The sequence below is a fragment of the Tiliqua scincoides genome, chromosome 10 (genome assembly GCF_035046505.1).
Source record: "Tiliqua scincoides isolate rTilSci1 chromosome 10, rTilSci1.hap2, whole genome shotgun sequence".
Classification (NCBI taxonomy): Eukaryota; Metazoa; Chordata; class Lepidosauria; order Squamata; family Scincidae; genus Tiliqua; species Tiliqua scincoides.
The window spans coordinates 27,213,311-27,234,550 of NC_089830.1; the positions used below are offsets into that span (position 1 = coordinate 27,213,311).

At 46.4% G+C, this 21,240-nt stretch overlaps 2 protein-coding genes and 1 pseudogene across 2 annotated transcripts; 1 reads left to right on the forward strand and 2 right to left on the reverse strand.

The window, feature by feature from the left end:
- Positions 1 to 1,050, forward strand: LOC136661109 (adenosine receptor A1 pseudogene; annotated as a pseudogene).
- Positions 1,051 to 4,782: 3,732 nt separating this feature from the next.
- Positions 4,783 to 7,537, reverse strand: SNRPD2 (small nuclear ribonucleoprotein D2 polypeptide). The gene is made up of 3 exons (XM_066638891.1): positions 7,454 to 7,537; positions 6,398 to 6,577; positions 4,783 to 5,260 (listed from the first exon to the last, which is right to left on the reverse strand). Coding segments are annotated over exons 1-3 (357 nt in total). The 5' UTR covers positions 7,456 to 7,537; the 3' UTR covers positions 4,783 to 5,085.
- A 5,828-nt stretch (positions 7,538 to 13,365) lies between these two features.
- Positions 13,366 to 14,388, reverse strand: LOC136661110 (forkhead box protein G1-like). The gene has a single exon (XM_066638130.1). It carries the CDS (start codon positions 14,386 to 14,388, stop codon positions 13,366 to 13,368), a length of 1,023 nt encoding a protein of 340 aa, XP_066494227.1.
- Positions 14,389 to 21,240: the final 6,852 nt, after the last annotated feature.

Here is a 21,240-nt window from a genome sequence, read left to right on the forward strand (position 1 = left end):
ATGGAAGCTTTGCAGAATGTGTCCTCTGGGCAGCAGCACCTCCGAGCAGCAAACGCCACGTGGCCCTCAGCTTTAGACATCCCCTACTTCTTGAGCGAGAGCCTGATAGCTTTATTCTCCATCGTGGGCAACCTTTTCATCTGCACTGTCATCTTGCGGAGCAGGAAATTGCGCGCCATCATCACCAACTACTTCCTGGTCTCGCTGGCTGTGGCAGACATCCTGGTAGGGGCAGTGGCCATCCCTTGTGCTCAGTTTGCTGACGTGGGGTTGCCCCGTGACAAACCCCAGCTGTGTCTCTTGATGCTCTGCATGTTGCTGGTGTTAACACAAGCCTCGATCTTTGGGCTGTTGGCCATCGCTGTGGAGAGGTACGTCTCCATTCTCAAGCCTTTCCAGTACAAGTCTTTGATGTCTCCCCGCAACTCCCTGTTGGTGATCTTAGCCTGCTGGGTGCTGGCCATTGCAATTGGTGTTTTGCCTCTACTGGGGTGGCACAAGCCCTTGCCAGCCAGTGGGGAGTGTCTGTTCAACAGCATCATCCGAAGCACATACATGGTCTTCTTCAACTTCATGCTCTGCATGCTACTGCCGCTCTCGGTCATGATGGTGCTGTACGGGCGCATCTTCCTGGAGGTCAAATCCCAAATCCGCAAAGTGGCAGAGGGCGAGGTCGACGTCAGCGCTCAGGAGAGGCGCCGGATCATTGCCCGCAAGGAGCTGCAGACAGCCACCTCCCTCTTCATCATCCTCTTCTTCTTCACTGTCTGCTGGCTCCCGGTCCATATCCTCAACACCATCATGCTTCTTTGTCCCACCTGCCACATCCCAAATCAGCTCACTCTGGCTACCATTATCCTGTCCCACGCCAACTCCACCATCAACCCAGTGGTGTACGTTTTTCGTGTCAAGTCTTTCCGGAAGGCCTTAATCAGGGCTTTTTCCTGTATCTGTTACTCCACCACAGTGGACATGTTCTCCAGGTCTGGGGTTGTGCCATCCAATGAATCAGAGTTGGCTTTCAGGAACACCTCTCTGCCTGGGAAGTGAATGTAATGAAACAGCTTCCTGGTATAACCAAGTGAGGGGGAGATTTCAGACTCAACAAATCCACTGCGAAGACTTATCCTTCCCTCCGTTCCTGTTTTGCGGAATCCACTTCAAACTGTCATTTAGGATTTGTTTTAGGACACAGTCTACGACTTTCAGGGACCATAGTCAACCCAATTCGGACACAACTGAAATAATCATATATTCTTTTCCTCTTTACTTCAGCCTTTACTCCCCTTCATTGGCCCTACTAATTCATTTTTTAAAATTGTTATAGCCTTGGGGCAGGGGTCTGTCTTCTCATATTCTGCAAAGTGACAAATAAAATCCTACGATCTGAACAATTAAAATGGTTTGAAGAGCAACAATTCAAATTGCTGACATTGGAGCAAAGGTGCATTTTTTTCTTATTTTGCACAATTTATGCTGTTCCGTGCTAGTCATGGGGAGGGGCAAAGAACTAGAGCACAAGCCCTTTTCCCTAACAGGAGAAATAATGGAAATTGTTTTACTTAAATCCGTCTATTCTCCACCAGAGGGTGCTCTGAGACGTCACATACATTTCAGGAAGGTTTTTTTGTGGCTTGAATATTTTTATTTCCCAGTTCCAATGAGAGAGAGGAGAGCAGAGGACACCATCTAGACTGAGTGGCCAGTCAATCTAGAGCAGTTCACAGGGACAAGAAGCCAAGTTGCTTTCACGTACTCGTGGCTGAGACACCAATAAAACATTCGTGACTTGGCTGGCAGGTGTGAAAGGAACTTTTGCAGGGTTCAGTTTATTCCTTGTGCCTGGGGCAAAACTGCCAATAGCCCCAGAACCTAGTGTCAGGACCAATGCTCCACTTAACTTACGTACCTAACGATGTTGAAAATATGAATGCCTCTGGGCATGTGCAGAGGGCACTGATTTCACTTAAGGAGGACTTGGCCTTGATACTCTTGGGTTTCACCAAGGGTCATACTGATTGCCAGCTCCAGTGGACCAGAAGCAGGTGCACATTGCAAAACAGGCAGGGGTCAAATTCCAGAGCAGCAAGCAGAAGACAAGCCACCATCTTCCGGGGGCCTTATGGCATCGGATGGAACAGGACTGGTCCTTGGAATCGTGGATCCCTTTCCAACTGGAGCAAGCCCAGCTGTATGTTGCCCTTCTCCTTCCCACCACATTCTGCTTACCTGCACAGGACTTCTAGGCACACTGGGAAATAAGCAAAAAAGACAAGGATATTCTCCTTCCTCCCATGAACACCTAATCCCGTTTTCAAATGTGACCAGCCAGATGCAGTGCATGAAGGCATCCGCTCTTCTGCTGGTGCACCTCAGTTATCAGTATTTTTGAGGTACAGTGCCTTGGATGCTGGAGGTTCTGTCAGCCATCATGACTAATAGCCAGAGAGGAGCCCCTCCTCTTAAGAGCTTGCAATTCACAGGCAACTTTAGACCCGTTGAAATGAACAAGGCTGGTGGAGAGGGTGGGCCACTGTTCCATCTCAATAGGAACTGCCAGAGTCCAGCAAGAGAGACTGGCATCTCCCTGCAATCCATGCCCTTTCTTCCACCTCCATGCTTTGGTTTTTGAGATCCCAGCTGGCGCTGCATTAAGGTATTGATGAGTCCAGTCGCCTCCCAACCCAAGCTTGGGAGTTATCCTGCTTCCCCCATATCAGCCGCAGCCAGCGCCCTCTCCTTTTCTTCCTGAATTAATCATCAGGGCTCTGCTGTCGCCCGTTTCCTGAACAGAAGTTGTTGCCTCTGCAAAAACCTCTGACGGGCTGAAATGCGAGCCTGGGGTGCGCTAAACCTGAGCTGCAGTATCGAGCTGGATCTTCTCGCCTGGCTGTGTGACTGGGGCTCTGGGGAGAGCAAAGGAGCTAGGTCTTCAAGGCCTCTCACTACCCCCCTGCCTAACAACAGAAAGTCTAGGCTCCCGAGGGGTGCTTCACACCTTACGCACCTAAGAGTTCAGGTGGCCTTAAGCAGAGCAATACACGTCATGCATGATAAGCAGTAGAAAGAATGTGCGTGGATTAGATGCCACTAGCCATGGATCTTCAGACGTGAATGCAAATGACACTTACCCCATACCTCTTTGGGTGTGGTCTAAGGGCATGTGACAAAGCCCCTTTAATGACAATGTAGAGATGGTCAGTGCACGGATAGGAGATCGCCCAGGAGCTCCATCATGTCAGTTGACCAACAGGAGAGGACAATACGGTGCTGGGACTGGAACTTGCATTGATCCCTTCTCAGACAAATCTCACACAATGAACCACTTTCCATGTAGGATTTCGGAGACCAGCTAAGCAGCCCTCATCACAGACAGCTGTACCTAAGCCCGTTTGAAACCTGTAGTAACTCTTGCCTCCCTGCATTCAGGCGCACCCACTGACAGGCAGCAGCCCCAGGGGAGAAGGGCACATCAGAACACAGCAGCACAGATCTTGTGATACAGCCTCAATGCTGTTGTTCACTTCGAAGGATGGGCAGAAACAAATTCCTTTTTTTACTTTTAGTTTCGAATGATGGAACTGTAGACTCCTGATGCGAAGCTGGAACCTGAGATTTAGCTCTATTTATTCAACTCAATGCTTTAAAAATTAAATGTTTTTCCTTATCCCTACTTCTTGCCCTTCCCACATCCACCATGATGAAGACACCTTAGAGGACACCCAGAAGCCAAGTTTGCGAGAAATCTTCCAACAAGTCACCCATCTGTTCCTGTATAAAATTTCCTCCAGCATGGCAGCAGGTTTTGTTGCACCCAGTCAATTGATTGCCCCCTTGGGGGTAATTGATACTTTAAGTAAATTTGTTTTTAAGTGATGCTGCAGCTCCATAAGACATGGCTGTTAGGACGCGCGAGGCGGTAAAAGGTTTGTCCTGCATCAAAGCAACACAAAGTCACTTTCAGAGACTGGGGAGGGCTTGAGTTTCAATGGGGAGGGGAGGGAGAGGAAGACAGCTGGCCATGAGCTCATCCTGTCAGAGAGAGAGACACGAAGCAGGGTGGAACAGATACCACGCATAGCAGTCAGCACTGCACAGGAGACAGAAACAACAGCAGGCAAGCAACTGCCAGGGGGTTTAGGGACTACAAGGGGGATGTATGGCTGCTTCTGTTCCAGACGAGGTCAGTCAGTACAGTTTTCCAGTTAACCAATGAGGTGTCAGCCATGCCAAAAGAGGCCATGTTTTTCGCTCAGTTACAGAATTTAAAACATGCTGGGTGAATGGGGGGGGGGAATTATTCCAATCCAGATTTGTTTGTAGACATTTGATGTCTCTTGATCTGAATGGAATTACAGCATAGGATGCTGGTGCCTAGTGAGTCAGACCCCTGGGCCAACAGGTCAGTATGATCACCATGGACTGGCAGGGGCTCTCCAGGATTTCAGACGGCAGGATCTCCTAGTAGGGCAGAGAAATTCCCAAAGACAGAACATGTGAATTTCTGCGTGAGTGGGAGGGGCTTCTCCGCTGTACTATGACCCCATCTGAAAGTCCTCGTCATGGCTGGAAAAAGAGAGTGTAAAATACTGAATTTGGTAAACTGATGCTTAAAATGTTTCTTTAATGTATTCTGAGCACAGTGGGGAGGCACCGTAACAGAGTGAAAGACCACACTGGGCAAAGGGGGCTCCCCCCAGTTGCAACTCTCCCACCCCCTATCATGCCATCAGAAACCTCAGCTGGCAGAAGAGGCCGTGCCAGATCACATAACAGACCAAGAACTTGAACAAAATGTTTATTACAAAAAAAAATAAAACCAACACAAATGTCAACAGGCCACATACAATAACATATCCAGGAGTTTGGAAGAATGGAATATCCATCAGCCAGTACTGGGAGGAAGGAGGTGTTTCTCCTTCCTCGGGACTTGATACGCAAGATGCAAGAATCATTTGAAGAAAGGGCGGTTGATGGGGAGATGCCAACAGTGACAACCATCGGCGGCCTCAGTCTCTTGGAGTGACCCCAAAGACAGCATTCTGTGGGCCAGACTCTGAAGCATCCCTGGCCTCCAACAGCCCATTACTTGCCTGCGATGAGGGGATTCCTCAGCACCACAATGACTGAATCCCCACGCAAGAACATCTTGGAGATGTAGCGATCCTTGTTGACAGGCTTCGACTTCTTCTTGCCTTTCCCGCTCTTGGGCACTTCTGTCCACATCTCCTTGACATTCTCCAACACCATGTTGCAGTGCCTAGTGGGAAGAGGACACTGTCACAGGGTGCTGAAGGCTTGCCACAGACCAGAATGAGGCTTGTTGTGGACAGCACCAGTCCCCTGGGCAGGGTTTGGAGACCTCTGATCTAGGACCAGCTGTATTAACTGACTCCTGTATTGTTACCTTCATCAGCTACCTGTTTGTTTCCAAGCAGGTTCAAAAGACTGACAAAGCCACAACAGCTGTGTTGGATCAGGTAGCCTTAAAAACCATCTCCTCCCATAGTAGCCAGTTCAAACGTTTAAGATCAGTATCAAAGCTCGTATTGATCAGTATCATCAGTATCAATCAGCTCATCAGCATCAATCAGCTCATCAGTATCAAAGCCTTAAAAACCATCTCCTCCCATAGTAGCCAGTTCAAAGTTTAAGATCAGTATCAAAGCTCATATTGCTACATATTGCAGGTGCAGGTACATATTGCAGGTACAGATACTCATATTGCAGGTGAGTATCAAAGCTCACCTGCTACATATTCTTCCACCACCAGATAAGGAAGAACAAAATGGGCAGGAGAACATGTGCTCTGCCCTGACTGGAGGAAGGGTGGGATAAAAACGAAATCAATTAGAAAGATCAGATATCTCAGAGCCCAATCCTGAACTTTTCAGTGCATTACAACTGTAATGTCAGCACTGGGTGTCCATCAGGCACTCCTGCGACACTCTGCGCTGAGAGCATCAGCCTAGCACTAGCTAGATGCCACCTGGAGCTAAGTAAGAGCTCCAAGTGGGGAGGGCCTCAGGGATAGAGGTGTGCTGGGGCAGGGGGAGGATCCTTCCACTGGATCCTAAACTGCTCCGGCAGATCCTAAACTCTGTGTCAGGCTGGAAGGCCCAACATGGAGTCTCTCAAGTCTGTGCTGGCACAGGGCTTGGGGCTTCCCCCAGAGGAAGGGGACAAAAGTCACCTTCCCCCAAGCCACTGTAGAGCTGCAGAATGCAACAGTAGCCGCTTTGGTGCCCCTGCACCTGGCGGCAGTGCCGACTTTAGGACTGGGCTGCCCATGAGCTGGAAAGCTGTAACTTCCTCACAAGTCTCAGCCTCATCCAGCAAGACTCATTTTGTGGACACAACCTATGCAGACTTCCACAGGCAAAAATCACGAGCCTACCTGTCAAAGGCCTTGACACGCCCCAGAAGCTTCTTGTTGTTGCGACAATTGATCAGCACTTGAGTATTGTTTTTGACGGACTGCGTGAGGACTGAAAGGGGTCCTGTGTTGAACTCTTCCTCCTCCCGTTTCTGCAGCTCCTCAGGGGTCATCTCACTCTTGGGCTTGTTTAAGAGACTCCTAAGAACAGAGAGAAGAAACTGTACTTGCTAAGTCTGAAGAGTTGTTCTGGATCTGACAGTATCTGCTTCCTCCCCAAGACCTTTCTGAAAAGCAAGACATCCCAGGACAAGCACATCACCACAGTAGTGGGAGGCAGAGAGAAGAGGAGCTATTAAAAGACCAACACTGTTCAGTGGAGAACGATGCTGCAGAACCCCTCTTCCTTAGGGACCTGTAAAGAGGGTACACAAGTCCTAAATGCTAGAGCTGCCTAGCTTGTGGACTTCACTTGCCTCAAGATGTGGAGATGGCCACTGGCCTGCACAGCTTTAAAAGGGAACTGGACAAAGATGAGAGTTCTCCTATCAGGGGTCACTAGCCACAATGGCCATGTGCTGCTCCATCAGGCCAGAGGCCCATCTAGTTCAGCATCCTGTATCTCACAGTGGCCCACCAGATGCCCCAGGGAGCACACAAAACAACCAGAGACCTGCACCCTGGTGCCCTCCTTTGAGGCAGCATACTTTTAAACAAGGAGTTTGCACATACCCATCAGGGCTTGTAACCTGTGATGGACTTTCCCACCATCAATCTGTCCAGTCCCCTTTTCAAGGCATCCAGGCCAGGTGCCATCACCCCATCCTGTGGCAAGGAGTTCCACAGACCAGATGGCATCCTGGCGCAAAGAAGTGCCGCCACCCCACCCTGTGGCAAGGAGTTCCACAGGCCAATGACATGCTGGATGATGCCCCCAGCTGCCCCCCGAGTGGGGGCTAGGTGCAGGACTCCTCTGCCCCCCCCATTCACTCTGGGGCTGCTGTCCATAAAAGGCCCTAGAATCAAGCCCCCCAACGAAGAAACAGCCTCTCCCCCCCAACTCCCCTCCCTGCTCACATGACGACGCCGCGGTCCTCTCGGTCACCGTCTACTCGCGTGTGCCGTTCACTGCGTCGCCTCTGCTCACAATGGGACTTCCGCTTCCGGGGGAACGGGTTGGTCGAATCGCGCACGCGCATCTTCGAGGCGCTTCAGAGTGGACTCCATAGACGTATGAAAGCATAGAGTCACAACAAGACTGGGATTGGGATTTAATAGATTAAAAGACTTTTTTCCCCCACCATAAGGCTGGAATTAGAAAGAGATTCTTACTTTGGTGGGGAGAGGGCGATTACGTCAATCTGAGGCAAAAAAAGTGTACCGGGAGTTACGCGTACACGTCACTCTAGGGCTTTCTTGGGTCTATGGCTCCCTGGCAGAGCCAAAGCGGGAACGGCTGTGGGTACGGTGTGCGGGAGGAGGCAAAATTGGTCAGAATGAAGAGGGCTGTTTCTCCTTGCACTGGAAGCCTGCACGGACTGATGAGTTCTGTGGGCAAAGCTGGAGAGAGAGAGATGCAGGTTCAGGCGCCTGCAGAGGGGCTCAGAGTTCAGTGAATATTCAAAATACAACATGTTCAGGCTGCAGTCCTAGTCACACTTACCTGGGAGTAAGCCCCATTGACTATAATGGCTCTTACTTCTGAGTAGATATGCATATGCTTGAACCCTTGGTTTTCCTTCTGCACTCCCACCAAGTAACTCAGCAAATGGCTCATCTTTGATCAGATGACCACAGTGGGGGAAGGCTCATATCTCCAAAGGCTCTACTAATAAATTACCCTCCCCCAAACTCCTGTGGCACACCTGTGGCCCATTTGTGGCATACCAATGTGCTGTGGCACACTGTTTGAAAACTGCTGTGTTAAGGTGCCAAAAGAGATATTACTGTCTACTGGACATCATGCTCCTGGCTCGTCCCACCCTTCCTTCAAGGAGATCACGGCAGTGTACATGGAAGCATGCGTGTGCAGTTCCACAGTTGTGGGAATCTCTTGGAGGCGGATCAAACTGAACAATGGTGAATGCCCAGGGTCACCCAGTGTGTGGTTCGTGGTGAAAGGGTGTTGTCGCTGCTGATGCACCACTCTGGTTCTCCAAGAACTGCTACTCCCCCAAACGTGTGAGATTTTTGCATTGGGAGACAGGTTGACTGCTACGAATTCTTCATTGCCGTTCACAAAATTCTTGTCTTCAGTGCAGGTTCGGTCGATGCAGCAAGCCCTGAAACAGGTTTAAGCTGTTTGTCACCTTCTCAGCTCCCATTTCAGCACATGGCTGGCCGTTTTGTCTGACAGGCAGGGAAGTGGAAAAGATATTGAGGGCCATAGAAGTCACAGCCAGAGGGAGGGATACATAGTAGGGCTTGTGTTTAATCAACAGAAACTTGCTGAGCCACCATCAGCTGCTGACCCACCTCCCAACTTGTCTCCTTGTCCAGACAGCTCTCTCGAAGGACAAGTGCCCGCTTTGTTTGTATCTCTTGCGTGCCAACTGGGTGAGGAGTGAGTGGCATGCTCCAATTTGATGCTATAATAAGAGGGCCAGAATTACTCTCATCCTGCTGAGTCTTGTAGGGCTGGTGTGATGGGCCAGCCAATTAGACTGACCATTTGTCTAAAATGCTGCATATAAAATTGTTTCAACAGTGACTCCTTTTTAGGGTTTATGCGAGGATGTCTGTGTCTTCAAAATCCTAGGTTCCAGTATGATAATCTTTATCAGGGCTGAGCCAAAAATAGTGAGATATCAAAGGAGCATTTGAATTGTACAGGACTCATCATCAGGCAGTTGGTAAGCAAAGGGATGGGGGCATAGGACTGTAGGAGGCCCCCCCCCATCTGCAGCTTTTCAAAATCTAAATGTTAACATTAAGCGTATTGTTGCAGGCCTGAATCACATAGTAAGATGGTTTCAGTAGACCCACAGGGCTGCTTAGGCAAAGGCAGGGAAAAAGAAAAAGTTCAGCCCCTCCCAACTGGAAATACAAAGTGTATAAGTTAACTCAGTCCAGACTCCATCAATTGCTTGAAAAGCAGCACAAGAAAGTGGACTTTATATTCTCCAGGTAAATTCAGATAAATTCAAAGGGTTATACTAGGCTGAAAGTCAGGTGAATTGTTTTTAACCATTTCAGACAAGATATTTATTTGGTTGTGTTTTTTGTTTTTTGTTTTTGCAAACTTAGGGGGTTTGGGATGCTCAGAGTTCTTGGTTCTTGAACCCTAAATCCCTCAAGGCCCCTCTGTTCAGTAGTACTGCCACCACCCTGTATGTGCCAGTACCTCGGTCCAGGGACACTGAGACCCTCTAGGCTTAATTCTATCCCTTGCAGGCACTGAGCTCTTTCTCCAATTAGAGCTTCAGTCCCCAAGTTACTAGACCTCAATGAGCACTTGGTAGCTTGCTGAACGGCTAGGCAGGATTCTGAACCTTTGTCCCCAACAGACAATGAAACAGCTTAGTAAAACGTATTTTAGTTTATTAAGTACAGTAAGGCAGCAAATGCTAGAGGCATAAACATCTAGGAAACATATCAGCAATAAAATAATAAAGTTAGCTGGCTATCTCTATTAATCCCTATCTCTCACCTGGGTCAGTTACTCTTGTAGATCTTTTAGCTCCAGGGCTACCTATGAGGCCAGGTGCCCATGTTGGACAATGGAGCTCAAAGCGCATCTAGGATGTTGCACCCAAAACTCTGCCCAAGAAAAGAGCACCACACCCCTTGGGCACTCATTATTATACGTCTCATGCTAATAGTACTGAGGTGACTTCATACTTATTTAGACTGTCCAATCAGAAACTTCTGAGGACAGAACCTTCTTAAAGTTGACCTGGTTGCTAGCCCTCCTAGTTCTTACCCCTCCCAACTGGAGATCCATAGCTGCACTCCATCACGTTTGATCAGGTGCCTCTCTGTCTACTAAGGTGTTAAACATTCCAATGGGTTGTAATTCTTGTTATCTGTCCTTTCTGGCCAGCAAAGGAGAGACAACAATCTTTTTGTTTATTTACTCTCATTCTTGCAGCTAGGAACTGCTAGCAACTTCTCCGTTACTGACTTAGTTTGGTTCAGGCTTCACATGCTAACCTAGGCCTAACATGTACATATTCATGACAGTTTTATGCTGTTGGCTGCCTTGAAATGTCCAATAGGCAAGACATTTATAAATTCAATATATGAATCAATAAATTATTTTATTAGTTAATTAATGAATGAATAATAGTATTCTAAACCCATTAATAAATAATAACTAAGAAAACCAGTGTTGTGACACTACGGAGTGACTTACGCTTGCTGCAGCCGCCGTCTCGTACTCTTGGTCTGTTCGGATATCTTCCACCACCCTCCCCTGAAAGAGAATTTGGTTGCCCTGTCTTGGAAAGCTGATCTATGACAAATGGGGCAAACCCTTATTCTGGCCTGAGTACGTACTTGCATCCATAATGACAGAAACATTAAACTCCAAATAAACCACCACCATGTTTGGGAAACACATTATTAGGTATCTTTATTGAGTCCTGTGGGGTTGATTCACATTTGGAAAAAATAGTTCACACTTTGCAGTATCAGTAGTTTAAGGTGCATTCCGTACAGCTTCTCCCTCTCTCATGCAAACACACATAAATTGCAATTAAGCTTGCTGTCCAGTCTATCAATCGCACCATTCCTGCACAACATGCATTCGTGTTTATGGGGTTGATGTGGGAGAGGCTTGATGGGGTTTTTCGGTCATTTTTGCAATCCACACCAGCAGTTTGGAAATCACACAATTAAGCAAACCAGTAAAAACATGTGTTTCACCCTCTTTTCAGCGTATCATTCCTCCCTTGGCTCCCCAGCTTATTGTCACTTCTTCAATAGAAATGCCTGCAAAACTAGAAATCAGACTTCTTGAGTAATATAAATTGCACTTTGTTCCCTCAAGGTGTAACTTATGCATGCTGAGGCTGGGGAAGCCAGTTAAGTGCTTGTTCTTGCTTTGAATGAAGGAAAAGTAACACCCAGGCACAGACACCATAGCAATTCATTAATAATAAATCTACGACAATCACAGCAAAAGTTAGGAATAAATACACCAGAAGCTTCTTATTGCAAAATTTGCTTTTGTAAACGAGACTTGAACATGTGAATGTGTTCTTCAGGACTGGCACATCACCCTATGCACATTCAAAGCATGCAACTCCAAATGTAGTTCAAGACAAAGCCGTAGATGCCAGGGCCTGATCCACCAACCCTATAAACTGGATACAAGATAATTCTGCACCTTCCCAAACACCTTTATTTTGACACTCATCCCATTCAGCCATTGAATGGCACTTGTATTTGGATGCCACTGACGGCAACTTGAACACAGCCAGATCACTCTAGCAGGGATGTGCGCAGAGAGCGATCTTTCCCTCCCTCCCTCTCCACACTTGTTTTCAGGGTCATCCAATTAAGCTGATCAGCAGGTTCTAGACAAATGCAAGGGAATGCTTCACCTAATTAGCAGGCTGAGACAGAAATTCTGACAGTGGCCCATAAGCCTTGAGAGTTCAACACTCAAGCCCTACCCTCAGCACCGATCTACCTCCAGTTGCAGGTTGCTGCAAGAAGAAAACCGTCCCCGTCAGACCCTGTTCAGAGTTGTGGTGACTGCCAGCTGCTGGAGGCAGAGAGTGCTTGGTCTCCAGGCAGACTTTTGACCTGATCCAGAAGGGGAATTTGTCTCTCCGCTGCGTCTCTCCCCAGTCCAGAAAGGCAGGGTGCTTCATCCAGATGCAATCCATGCAAGCTCCCAGGTTTGATGCAACTACACAGATTGCCCACCCAAGAATGCTCTGGGGGGAAAGAGAGCTGCCTTTCCCTCTACTTTCTTGCTGCTCCAGAGGAGACCAGGCTTGAAACAAAGCAGAACACAGCAGCATTTGCTCACAGTCACCCCATGTTAACCTCTCCCTTCTATTCCCTTCCTCTGTTGCCCCCCTACACTGCTGAAATGTATACTGTAAGCTCCTAAGGGCAGAGATCTGCCCTTTTCTTTTCCTGACAAATCAATTATATTTGCTGCTGCTGTATCAATTAATAGGAACAAAAGATAATACAGGAAGCTGACATCAGAACATGCCCAAATTGTATTTCGGTCTTCGGTGTGAAATGGATTTACCTGCGCGTATTTCTTGCTGATTTCTGTGGCCCTTCACACTAGTGCACAGGATCACAGCCCAAATCACGCCAATCTCATTGCAAGAAGAGAGCCCATCTCAGCTGAATCACAGCCCATCTAGGTTAGAGCTTCCCTAGGTGGAGGTGCAAACATTTGGCATCTTTTTTATTCTATTCTATTTTAAACAAACATCCCCAATTAGAAAAAGCATCCAGAAATCCACAAATGGCAACAAATCAGACCGTCTGCAGTGAAGCAGGGGGAGTCATTGTTTACTGGTGCTTTTTCAAGAGCTGGTCCTTGGATTCAAATTGTTGATCGAAAGGCAGAGCTGCAGGTGGTGCAGGTGGAAAAGAATGTGCCAGGTTCATGGAAACGGCACTGACTGGCACCTGCTGAGGCCGTTCAGTCCAGGTGGGTCCAAATGCAACAGCAAACCAGAGTTGGCCTGGAAGCAGCCGATGCAGACTCGGGTCCCCCAAAGGCAGCCTCTTCCCGTTCAAAACATCAAGAGATAATAGAAGGAATTAATTTGTTTGAGTTGGAACATGCAGACAGGTCCCCTCAGCTCTTGCACAAGCAAAAACAGCAAAGACATGCTCAGTGTGAGGTGGAGAAACATTTTCACCAGAGTTTCTCACGGGCAGTGGTTGGAAACCAATGCCGTGCATCCGATCGTATTGATCCTTAGCGCAAAGAGGCTGTTGGGGTTTCAGTATCGGCAGGCAAGATGTTTCTCTTGGGAAGAGGCTGGAAGAGTGTCTACAGTGGGGTATCATCAAGGCAGGGTGGGATGAAGTGGAATTCCTGGGTTCTGAAAAGCAAAGTAGCCCGAGAACTCTGGAGAGAGGCGTCCCATGAAAGTTGGCGGAGCTCCACTGAGCAGATCTCCGGCGCATTTGGATGGGAGTGCAGCTGGAGGGCTTGCCGGCAAGTCGTGATGGTGTCTCTGGGAAAAGAGGTAACTCGCCTGGCCGGCCAGGAAATTGACCGAGCAAGAATTCAGAAGGTCGGGCATGGGGAAGCTGCAGGGAAAGGCCGAAGCCAACATGGTTGTTGCCGTGTGTGGGTGGCTGCTGCCTGGAGGGGCCTCTCCTTCTGTCTGCCTGTGTGTCCCTGGTGGGGTCATAGTCTGATGAGAGAAAATGGAAGAGAAGGAACTGGGGTGATGATGGCCCAGGTAGGCTGAAGAAGCACCGTAGGGAGGAGGCAGGGGCCAGCAGAGGGATCCGGCAAGGGCCACCCTGGCCGAGGTGAGCCTTGCTCCTCTCCTGAAGGCTAGCTTGGCCTGGGATGCCGGGGACCTCCTCCTGAGCTTGCCGGTGGCCCCTCCGATGAAGACGTCCTCACTGGAAGGATCCAACATCCAGTAGTTGCCCTTGCCAGGGTCGTCGTAGTGCCGGGGCACCTTGACGAAGCACTTGTTGAGGCTGAGGTTGTGCCGGATGGAGTTCTGCCAGCCCTGCTTGTTCTCCTTGTAGTAGGGGAAGTTCCCCATGATGAACTCGTAGATGCCATTGAGGGTCAGTCGTTTGCCAGGGCTTTGGCGGATGGCCATCATGATCAGGGCATTGTAGCTGAAGGGCGGCTTCTCGTGTTTCCCTCTCTGTTCCCCAGGAAAAACCTCTTTCTTTGACCTCTCGCGCTCTGCCCCAGCTGCCACTGCTACACTCCCCTCTTCCTTGGACAGCGGTGGTGATGGAGATCTCTCGGGAGCTTCACTTGAGGCCGCGTCTTGGAGGAGGTTGGTGATGCTGAAGGGGGATTTCAGGACCCAGCTGTTTGCATTTAACCCTTCCATTGCTGATGAGAGAAGGTGGGCGTCGCTAGTTCTTCTTAGACCCATGCAACAGTCCACACTCCCGGCCAACTTGTCCAACAAATGGCTTGGATGTCTTGCTGAGCACCAGGCTGAACTGGCCACTCCCAGACCTCTTACTGCCATTGCCACCAGCAAGTTCCCTCTCTTTTCAGCCAATCATGGCGGAAAGCCGCCTCATTCTCCAGCCAATCCTGTCTTGCCCACTTTCCTGGCCATGCCCTCTCCTCCCTCATTCACTTGCAAACAGTGGAATGGTCTACACGATGCCAGCAGTGCTTGCCAAGATGGGCACCGCACTGGTGGACTTGCTGGCTTGATCCATCCTTACTTAGCCACATCAGGAAAAACACCAGGAGAGCCAAATGGCCCAAACCTTGGGGTGATAGAAATTAGCATTCCTCAGTCCTTCACTGGAGCGCCCACATCCTGTGGCTGCTAATTGCCTTTTAACCCATCATTGATTTCCTAGATCCACCCTAAGTTTCTCCGGGTTTCTGCACCCACCCTAATTTTAAATAGTGCATCTTGCCCAGACTTTTAAAAGTATTATGCATTAAAAAAGTATTACGTGTTTATCTCACTTCGAACATGAAGCTGATTAAAGTGGTAGCCCCAGGAGGTGGACTGATGGGGGGAAAGCATCTACCTCTGCCTTCCCACCTACCTTGGCCACTCCTCCTTCTCCCAGTCTCCGGATAAGGAGGGCATTTGGCTCAGGCACCCGGAGGCCTTGGGCAGCCCCTGCTTCACTTTTCCTTGAGAGTGATCAACATCACTCACACATACCCATGGTTGGCAACCTTCAGTCTCGAAAGACTATGGTATAAGCCTACAGCACCCAGTATTCCTAGGCGGTCTCCCATCCAAGTTCTGACCAGGCCTGACCCTGCTTAGCTTCCGAGATCAGACGAGATCTGGCATGTCCCATATTCTCACAACAACCCTATGAAGTAGATCAGACTGAGAAACAGCGAATGGGGTTTGAACCCATTTCCCCAATTCAACACTGCCCCTTCTCTTAACTAGAGCTAACATTTCTCATGCTTAAGGGTAATGAATGGAAGGATCAACCAATTGACTATATTATTGACTATATCATGATATAACAATAAAACAATGACAAACCACAAAATCTGTTGTATTATATACCACTGGTTTTGGGGAAAAAACACTCAGTTATAGTGACATTACTGCTGTTCCTTTGGTTCAGTCCTAATATAATTACGGTAGTTATAAATCCCTGCAAACAGACCACCAGGATTTTATGAGACAGCTTAGGGAGAAAAATTAACTTCTCAGATATGCAAACATATTTTTAATCTACACACAAGCCGGTGTGTGACAGCCTTTGCTTCCCGACACCCAGGGGAGAGATTGAATCCATTTAGCGAAATAATCCCCCTCGCTTTAAAATATAGTGAATAATTAATTGCATGAAATCCAGCTGAGGTCTTGGGGATACTTTTACACTTTCCTGAGAAATGTGAATGTGTATATTGAAAAGTATGCCCCTAAAATATTATTATTTGTGCTTTTCGTTTTTACATGTTTGGCTCTGGTTGGGATTCAGCCTTCCCTCCTGATGTGGCTAACAAGAAATCTACATAAAGATAAAATACGCAATTAAGAATAGAAAATTAAAACCCCATATTTTGTTACAGACCTCAGTACTGATTGACCTCGTTACTGATTTTTAACTGAAGACGTTTCAAGTTTGAAAACAAACTTTCCTTACATCCTAGCTTCAAAGCAGGGTCCCAGAGTCTAAGATTATTTAAAAAACAAATTATAACCCCAGGAAAACAATTCCCCCCTTTCCATACTACAAAATACTGTTAAGATACCCAATGATTTTAAACAGTGAAAAATACAGCAACAGTTGCAAAAGCATCTTTTAGGAAGGCAGGTTGGTTTTTATTTATTTCGACCACTTTGAAAGGGACACTGTTAAGGGCTCCCTGAAATGAGATGAGTAGAACCCTTCAGCATCTTCTGATCTTTATGACTTCCTTGTAAGTTAGTCCAGTACTGTACCTTTATCCTCATATTGCAGAAGGTTGAAAGAGGACAATGAACTTAGGACCACCTCATTAATTCATTGCTGAGGCAAGAGCTGAATCAAGGGCTTCCTGAATTTTTACACTGTGAAACAAAATTGGAACAATTTTGTGTTAGTTTGAATATTTCAATGTTTATTAATTTTAGTTGAGGATTTAAAAAATGCTGCTATTTTTGGCTTAGCATCAATAGTTTAGCCACAGTTTATTGTATAATTACCACCGGAATCTGCACCTCTGTATAAGAAACATCACAAATTTAACATAAACAATTTTTGTGTTACATAGAGCCAGTGGTTCTCAAACTTTTAGCATCGGGACTCACTTTTTAAAATGAGAATCTTTCAGGACCCACTGGAAGTGATGTCATGACCAGAAGTGACATAATCAAGCAGGAAAAAATTTTGAACAATCCTAGGCTGCAATCCTACCCACACTTATCCAGGAGTAAGTTCCATTTACTAAAAGTGTTAAAAGCTTATACATAGTAGCCTGTTAAAAGTACAGATCTGAAACATTTTTCCAAAGGCAGTCACAGACCAGGTCACATCAAGTCTAATATAATAAAAATAAAATATTGAAATGAATGGGGACCCACCTGAAATTGCTTTGCGACCCACCTAGTGGGTCCTGACTCACAGTTTGAGAAACACTGGATGCTTGTTTGGGAATAAGGCACGCTGAGACTGCTGAGTGAGCATATGTAGGGCTAGTGTCATTCTCTCTTAGCTCGTGTGCATTAGCTTCCCGCGTTGTGTATTTTGACAACTACTTATGTGAGGTTTCCCATTTTCACATCACACCAGGCTGAAAAAAACACAGCAAACAACCAAAACTCCATGCAATGGACTTTGTGTCATTTTACTTATTTTTCCAAAGTGAATTTCCATTCATTCACTTTGATGTTCATTCAGGCAACTTTGAGCAAGAGTGTTAGAATCATGGAAAGTAGAAATGAACCACCTCCCTTATTGCACTTAATTTTTATTTCTGCTGTTTGGGAGATTGTTGCTTGCATTCCATTCTTTCCTTCATTTCTTTGGGAAATCACCTTGCGTATTTCGAAACAAGTGATGGAACTTTTGAAAAGATTGCACCCCAAATTCCAGTGAACGGACAAGGAGCCATCAATCCAGTGAATTAAATCTAAATGAATAAAGATCTTGTTTTAATTAATTAAATTTTAGACATTTGTCTCAGTTCTGGGGAAGATAATCCAAATTTTTAAATCTGAATTATCTTCCCCAGGATTAAGACAAATGTACCTTATTCTTGATCATTTCTCCTCAAGTAAATTAAAATCTCTGTTGTCTTCAAAGGTCCCCCCTTTTAGTCTGACTTTTCTCGTACTAGTTTAACTGGTACTATTCAGTTTGCCTTTCCTCCATTTTACAAGGGTTCTTGAGCTGTCCTTGGGGCTTTTCTATCAGGGCTCCCTATGGAAAAAAGGCAGAGTTAAAATTTTGTTGTTGTTGTTGTTTTTGTTGTTGTTGTTGATGATAATTCAGCAAGTCCTAATTGATAGTCATTTTGTTATAAGTCAGTCTTATAATTTATTTCAATGATTAATATTAGAAGTGTTTTGGGTCTTTATTTAGAGTTTTGGTAGTTTATTAGTTTGGTGCTAGAAGTTTATTTAGAAGATTGTGACCAGAATATGCTGTAGGAACCTAATCTTTGTTTATTTACATAAATTAGCCTTTGGTAATATTAACTTCCTTATAATTTGTTTTGCTTAAAGTTGCATTTTCCAAGAACCTATCAACAATTTTAAGGGAGAACTTGCTGTAATAGTTCATAACACAATTGGGTGCTCCTGTATTTGAGTGGAGCTTACATATGAGAACTGATTTCAGGAGGTCCTTTTACAATGTTTTTTGTTATTTCTTTTTTTTAGATTCCACTAAATTTTGGATTTGTTTTACAATCCTACTTTAGAAACCCTTTACATTTCTGTTGAAGCACAATTTTTTCCTGCTTGTCTTAATTTTTTTTTAAAGAGAAATGTTTTTCAGAGAGGAGATAAAAAGCATATTAACACACCAAATGGCATATAAACCTTAGATGACTCAAACGATCCTTTTATAGGCTTAAAAGCAACCGAATCAACCACAAACAAAATATCAGGGCACAATTTTGCAATCTTAAACCTGTTAAGTGGTTTCCAGGTTTGCTTGAAGATGGCCAAAACAGAAAAAAAAACCAAGCAGCCCCTAATTAAAACTAAAAGACAATTTGCATTCAGTTCTCAGTTACACATATCTCAGTTTTGATAGCTGAGGGGCTTGCAGATGTTTGTACAATGTTAAAAGGGAAAAACCAACCAACCAAAAGCTCTGTATGAAATGAACAAAATCAGCAGGTGGACAGAAAGAAAATGCAATTGGAATGACCCTGCAAACTATCAGTTATTTGTCCGCAAAGACAATATTCTCATTCCCTTGTTTTGTGTTTCCCGGCCTGGGTCTCGCGGGTGATCTCCAAAAACCTTCTGCCGCTCTGTAAACCAAGATCAGCAAAATAAGAAGTGTCCGTCAGCTCCCTTTCTTTTTTCCAGCACTAAAAACCTGACAGTCTGTCAGCATCATCAACTTTTTTTTTGAATCCCAAAAAGCATTTAATTACAGCTGGAGACGATGAGCAGCCCTTGTTTGGGGCTGGGGGAGGGTCCTCCATTTTGTTCTCCCTGTTGGGTCTTTTTCAGTTGACGTGGATGTGCCAGAGGGGAGGTCAAGGGGGCTGTGTGAAAGAGGAGGCGTGTCCATCAATGTGCCAGCATTTCAGCACTGATGGTGGCACAACCCATTTGTTCCAATTAAATGTGCGGAGGGAGAACTTCCTGGAGGATTGTGTGCCCCATATCATCGGTGTGTGTGATGATGGCAGTGGGAGTCATCTAGATTTTTCACCTCAGACCTCTAAGAATGACTTGGGCCAATGCTGTGTACTCATTGGGTGTACAGAACTGGCCTAAGCCATTTTGAGGTCTGAGATGGGAAGTGACCATAGGAGGGCCTGCAGTCCCACCGTCTCTCCCCCTGCTCCCTGCCTTCCAGGATGTGTTGTTCTTTTCACTCCCATTAAAGTCTCTCGCTTGTCAAGTGCTCGCCGAGGCTTGTCAAGACCTTTTTCCCATCCCCTGCGCTCCGTCGCCCGCCAGGCCATCCCCATCTCTCCACGCTTGGCAGCCTCCCCTTTGCCCCTTTGTTCCCATCTCTCAGCATCTGGGCAGCTGGAGGAGCTCCCCTTTGGCCTGGATTAGTTTTCTGACGTGCAAGGTTTGCAAATGCCCCTTGCCCCTCCTTGTGACTGCTTCCCCCCGCTCCCCACCACTCCCATCTCAGAAGCACCCCCAAAATTGTTTATCTTCACTGGTGGTGCAATCGCAAAAAGAAAAGAGAAAATAGGGACAACATGGTCACAATTCTATTTATTATTTTTCTCCATTTTCAAACATTGAAATGTTTAATCACTAATGCCAAGACAGTCTTGTGCCCGTATTGCAGGTTGGGTGAAACTGTGCTTAGGGGTGAGTCAAGACAGCCCTGCAATGTAGTTTACCATTGCAGGTGAGAGGTGTGTTCAAGGCTGATTTGGATTCTCAGCCCCAAACCCCCTGTCAAAAAACACCTCTTGGGTGCAAAAATGTCAAGCCCTGTAGGTTGGGCAAATCAGTGATGAGACCATTGCATCCTGGACAACTGTGACCTGGTCCAATGTGCCCCTGTACCAGGTTCTGCAGGGCATTCCGTTCTGTGAATCTGTGGATACTGCTAGACGCCTCGCCTTCGGGGGGTCTTCTGTGCCTGGCAGGGGCCGTGCGTGTTCGCCTGCAGCCTCTGCTGGGCTCAGAATGACTTTAAACAGCAAACAAAGCTTCTTCAGGTTTCTCCATGGAAACTGGAAGTGATGTTCTTAATGCCTATAAGGCATAGGGAGGCCCTCATGCATCTGGATACAGATTCCGTATCTGCGGATTCACTTATTCACGGATATGCCCCCCCCGTATAATTTACATTAGATGTACTTTTTATTTTTAAAATTCAAAGGTAGGGTGAGGGCTGGGATAAGAGGCTTAGCACATATAATATGAGGTCTGTTGCCCAGTTATAGTTATATATAATGCAATTATTATTATATATATTATGCATTATGCATTATATATATATATATATATAATATAATATATATATATAATATATATATATTTATATATAATATTATATATATTATGCAATTATATATAGTTATATATAATGTAAATGAACTGGGATGCAAAAAAAAAAAAATGCAAATGTCTAGGGACAGCAATGACTGGGACACTTTGACCAGGATACAATTATCCCGAATGCAAATACCCTACAGCTGGCCAAATCCACTGCTCAGGTGCATGCAGGCACTTCCACAATGCCTGCTTCTCTGTCTCCCCCAAATACTGTCTGTCTGTCTGTCTGTAACAGATTCTCTACTGAATAGAGAGGTTGGGTTTCTGATATATGAACCATCCCTCGGAATTATCGACAGGTGCCTGACTGTCCAAGTCTGGGCCACCTAGACGGTGCCTCTCCTTCCAAAACTGTGTCTGTGATTGTGTGGCAAGGCTGATGACAGGCCTGACTCTGTCTATCCTTCCATGCTAAAGCTTTATTAACCCTGGAGAAACGTCCAGGGGTGGGTGGGGCATTCATTCATGGAGTGCCAGCGCCTGTGTGCCCAGACAAGAGAGACACAATGGAATCATCCATTCCACAGAGGCAAGGTTGATGACAAGTAG

Coding starts and splice junctions, on each gene's coding strand:
- SNRPD2 (XM_066638891.1), bottom strand. Junction 5,261..6,397: donor CGTGTCAAGGCCTTTGACAG/GTAGGCTCGTGA, acceptor TCTTCCCACTAG/GCACTGCAACATGGTGTTGG.
- LOC136661110 (XM_066638130.1), bottom strand. CDS start 14,388: ATGGAAGGGTTAAATGCAAACAGCTGGGTCCTGAAATCCCCCTTCAGC.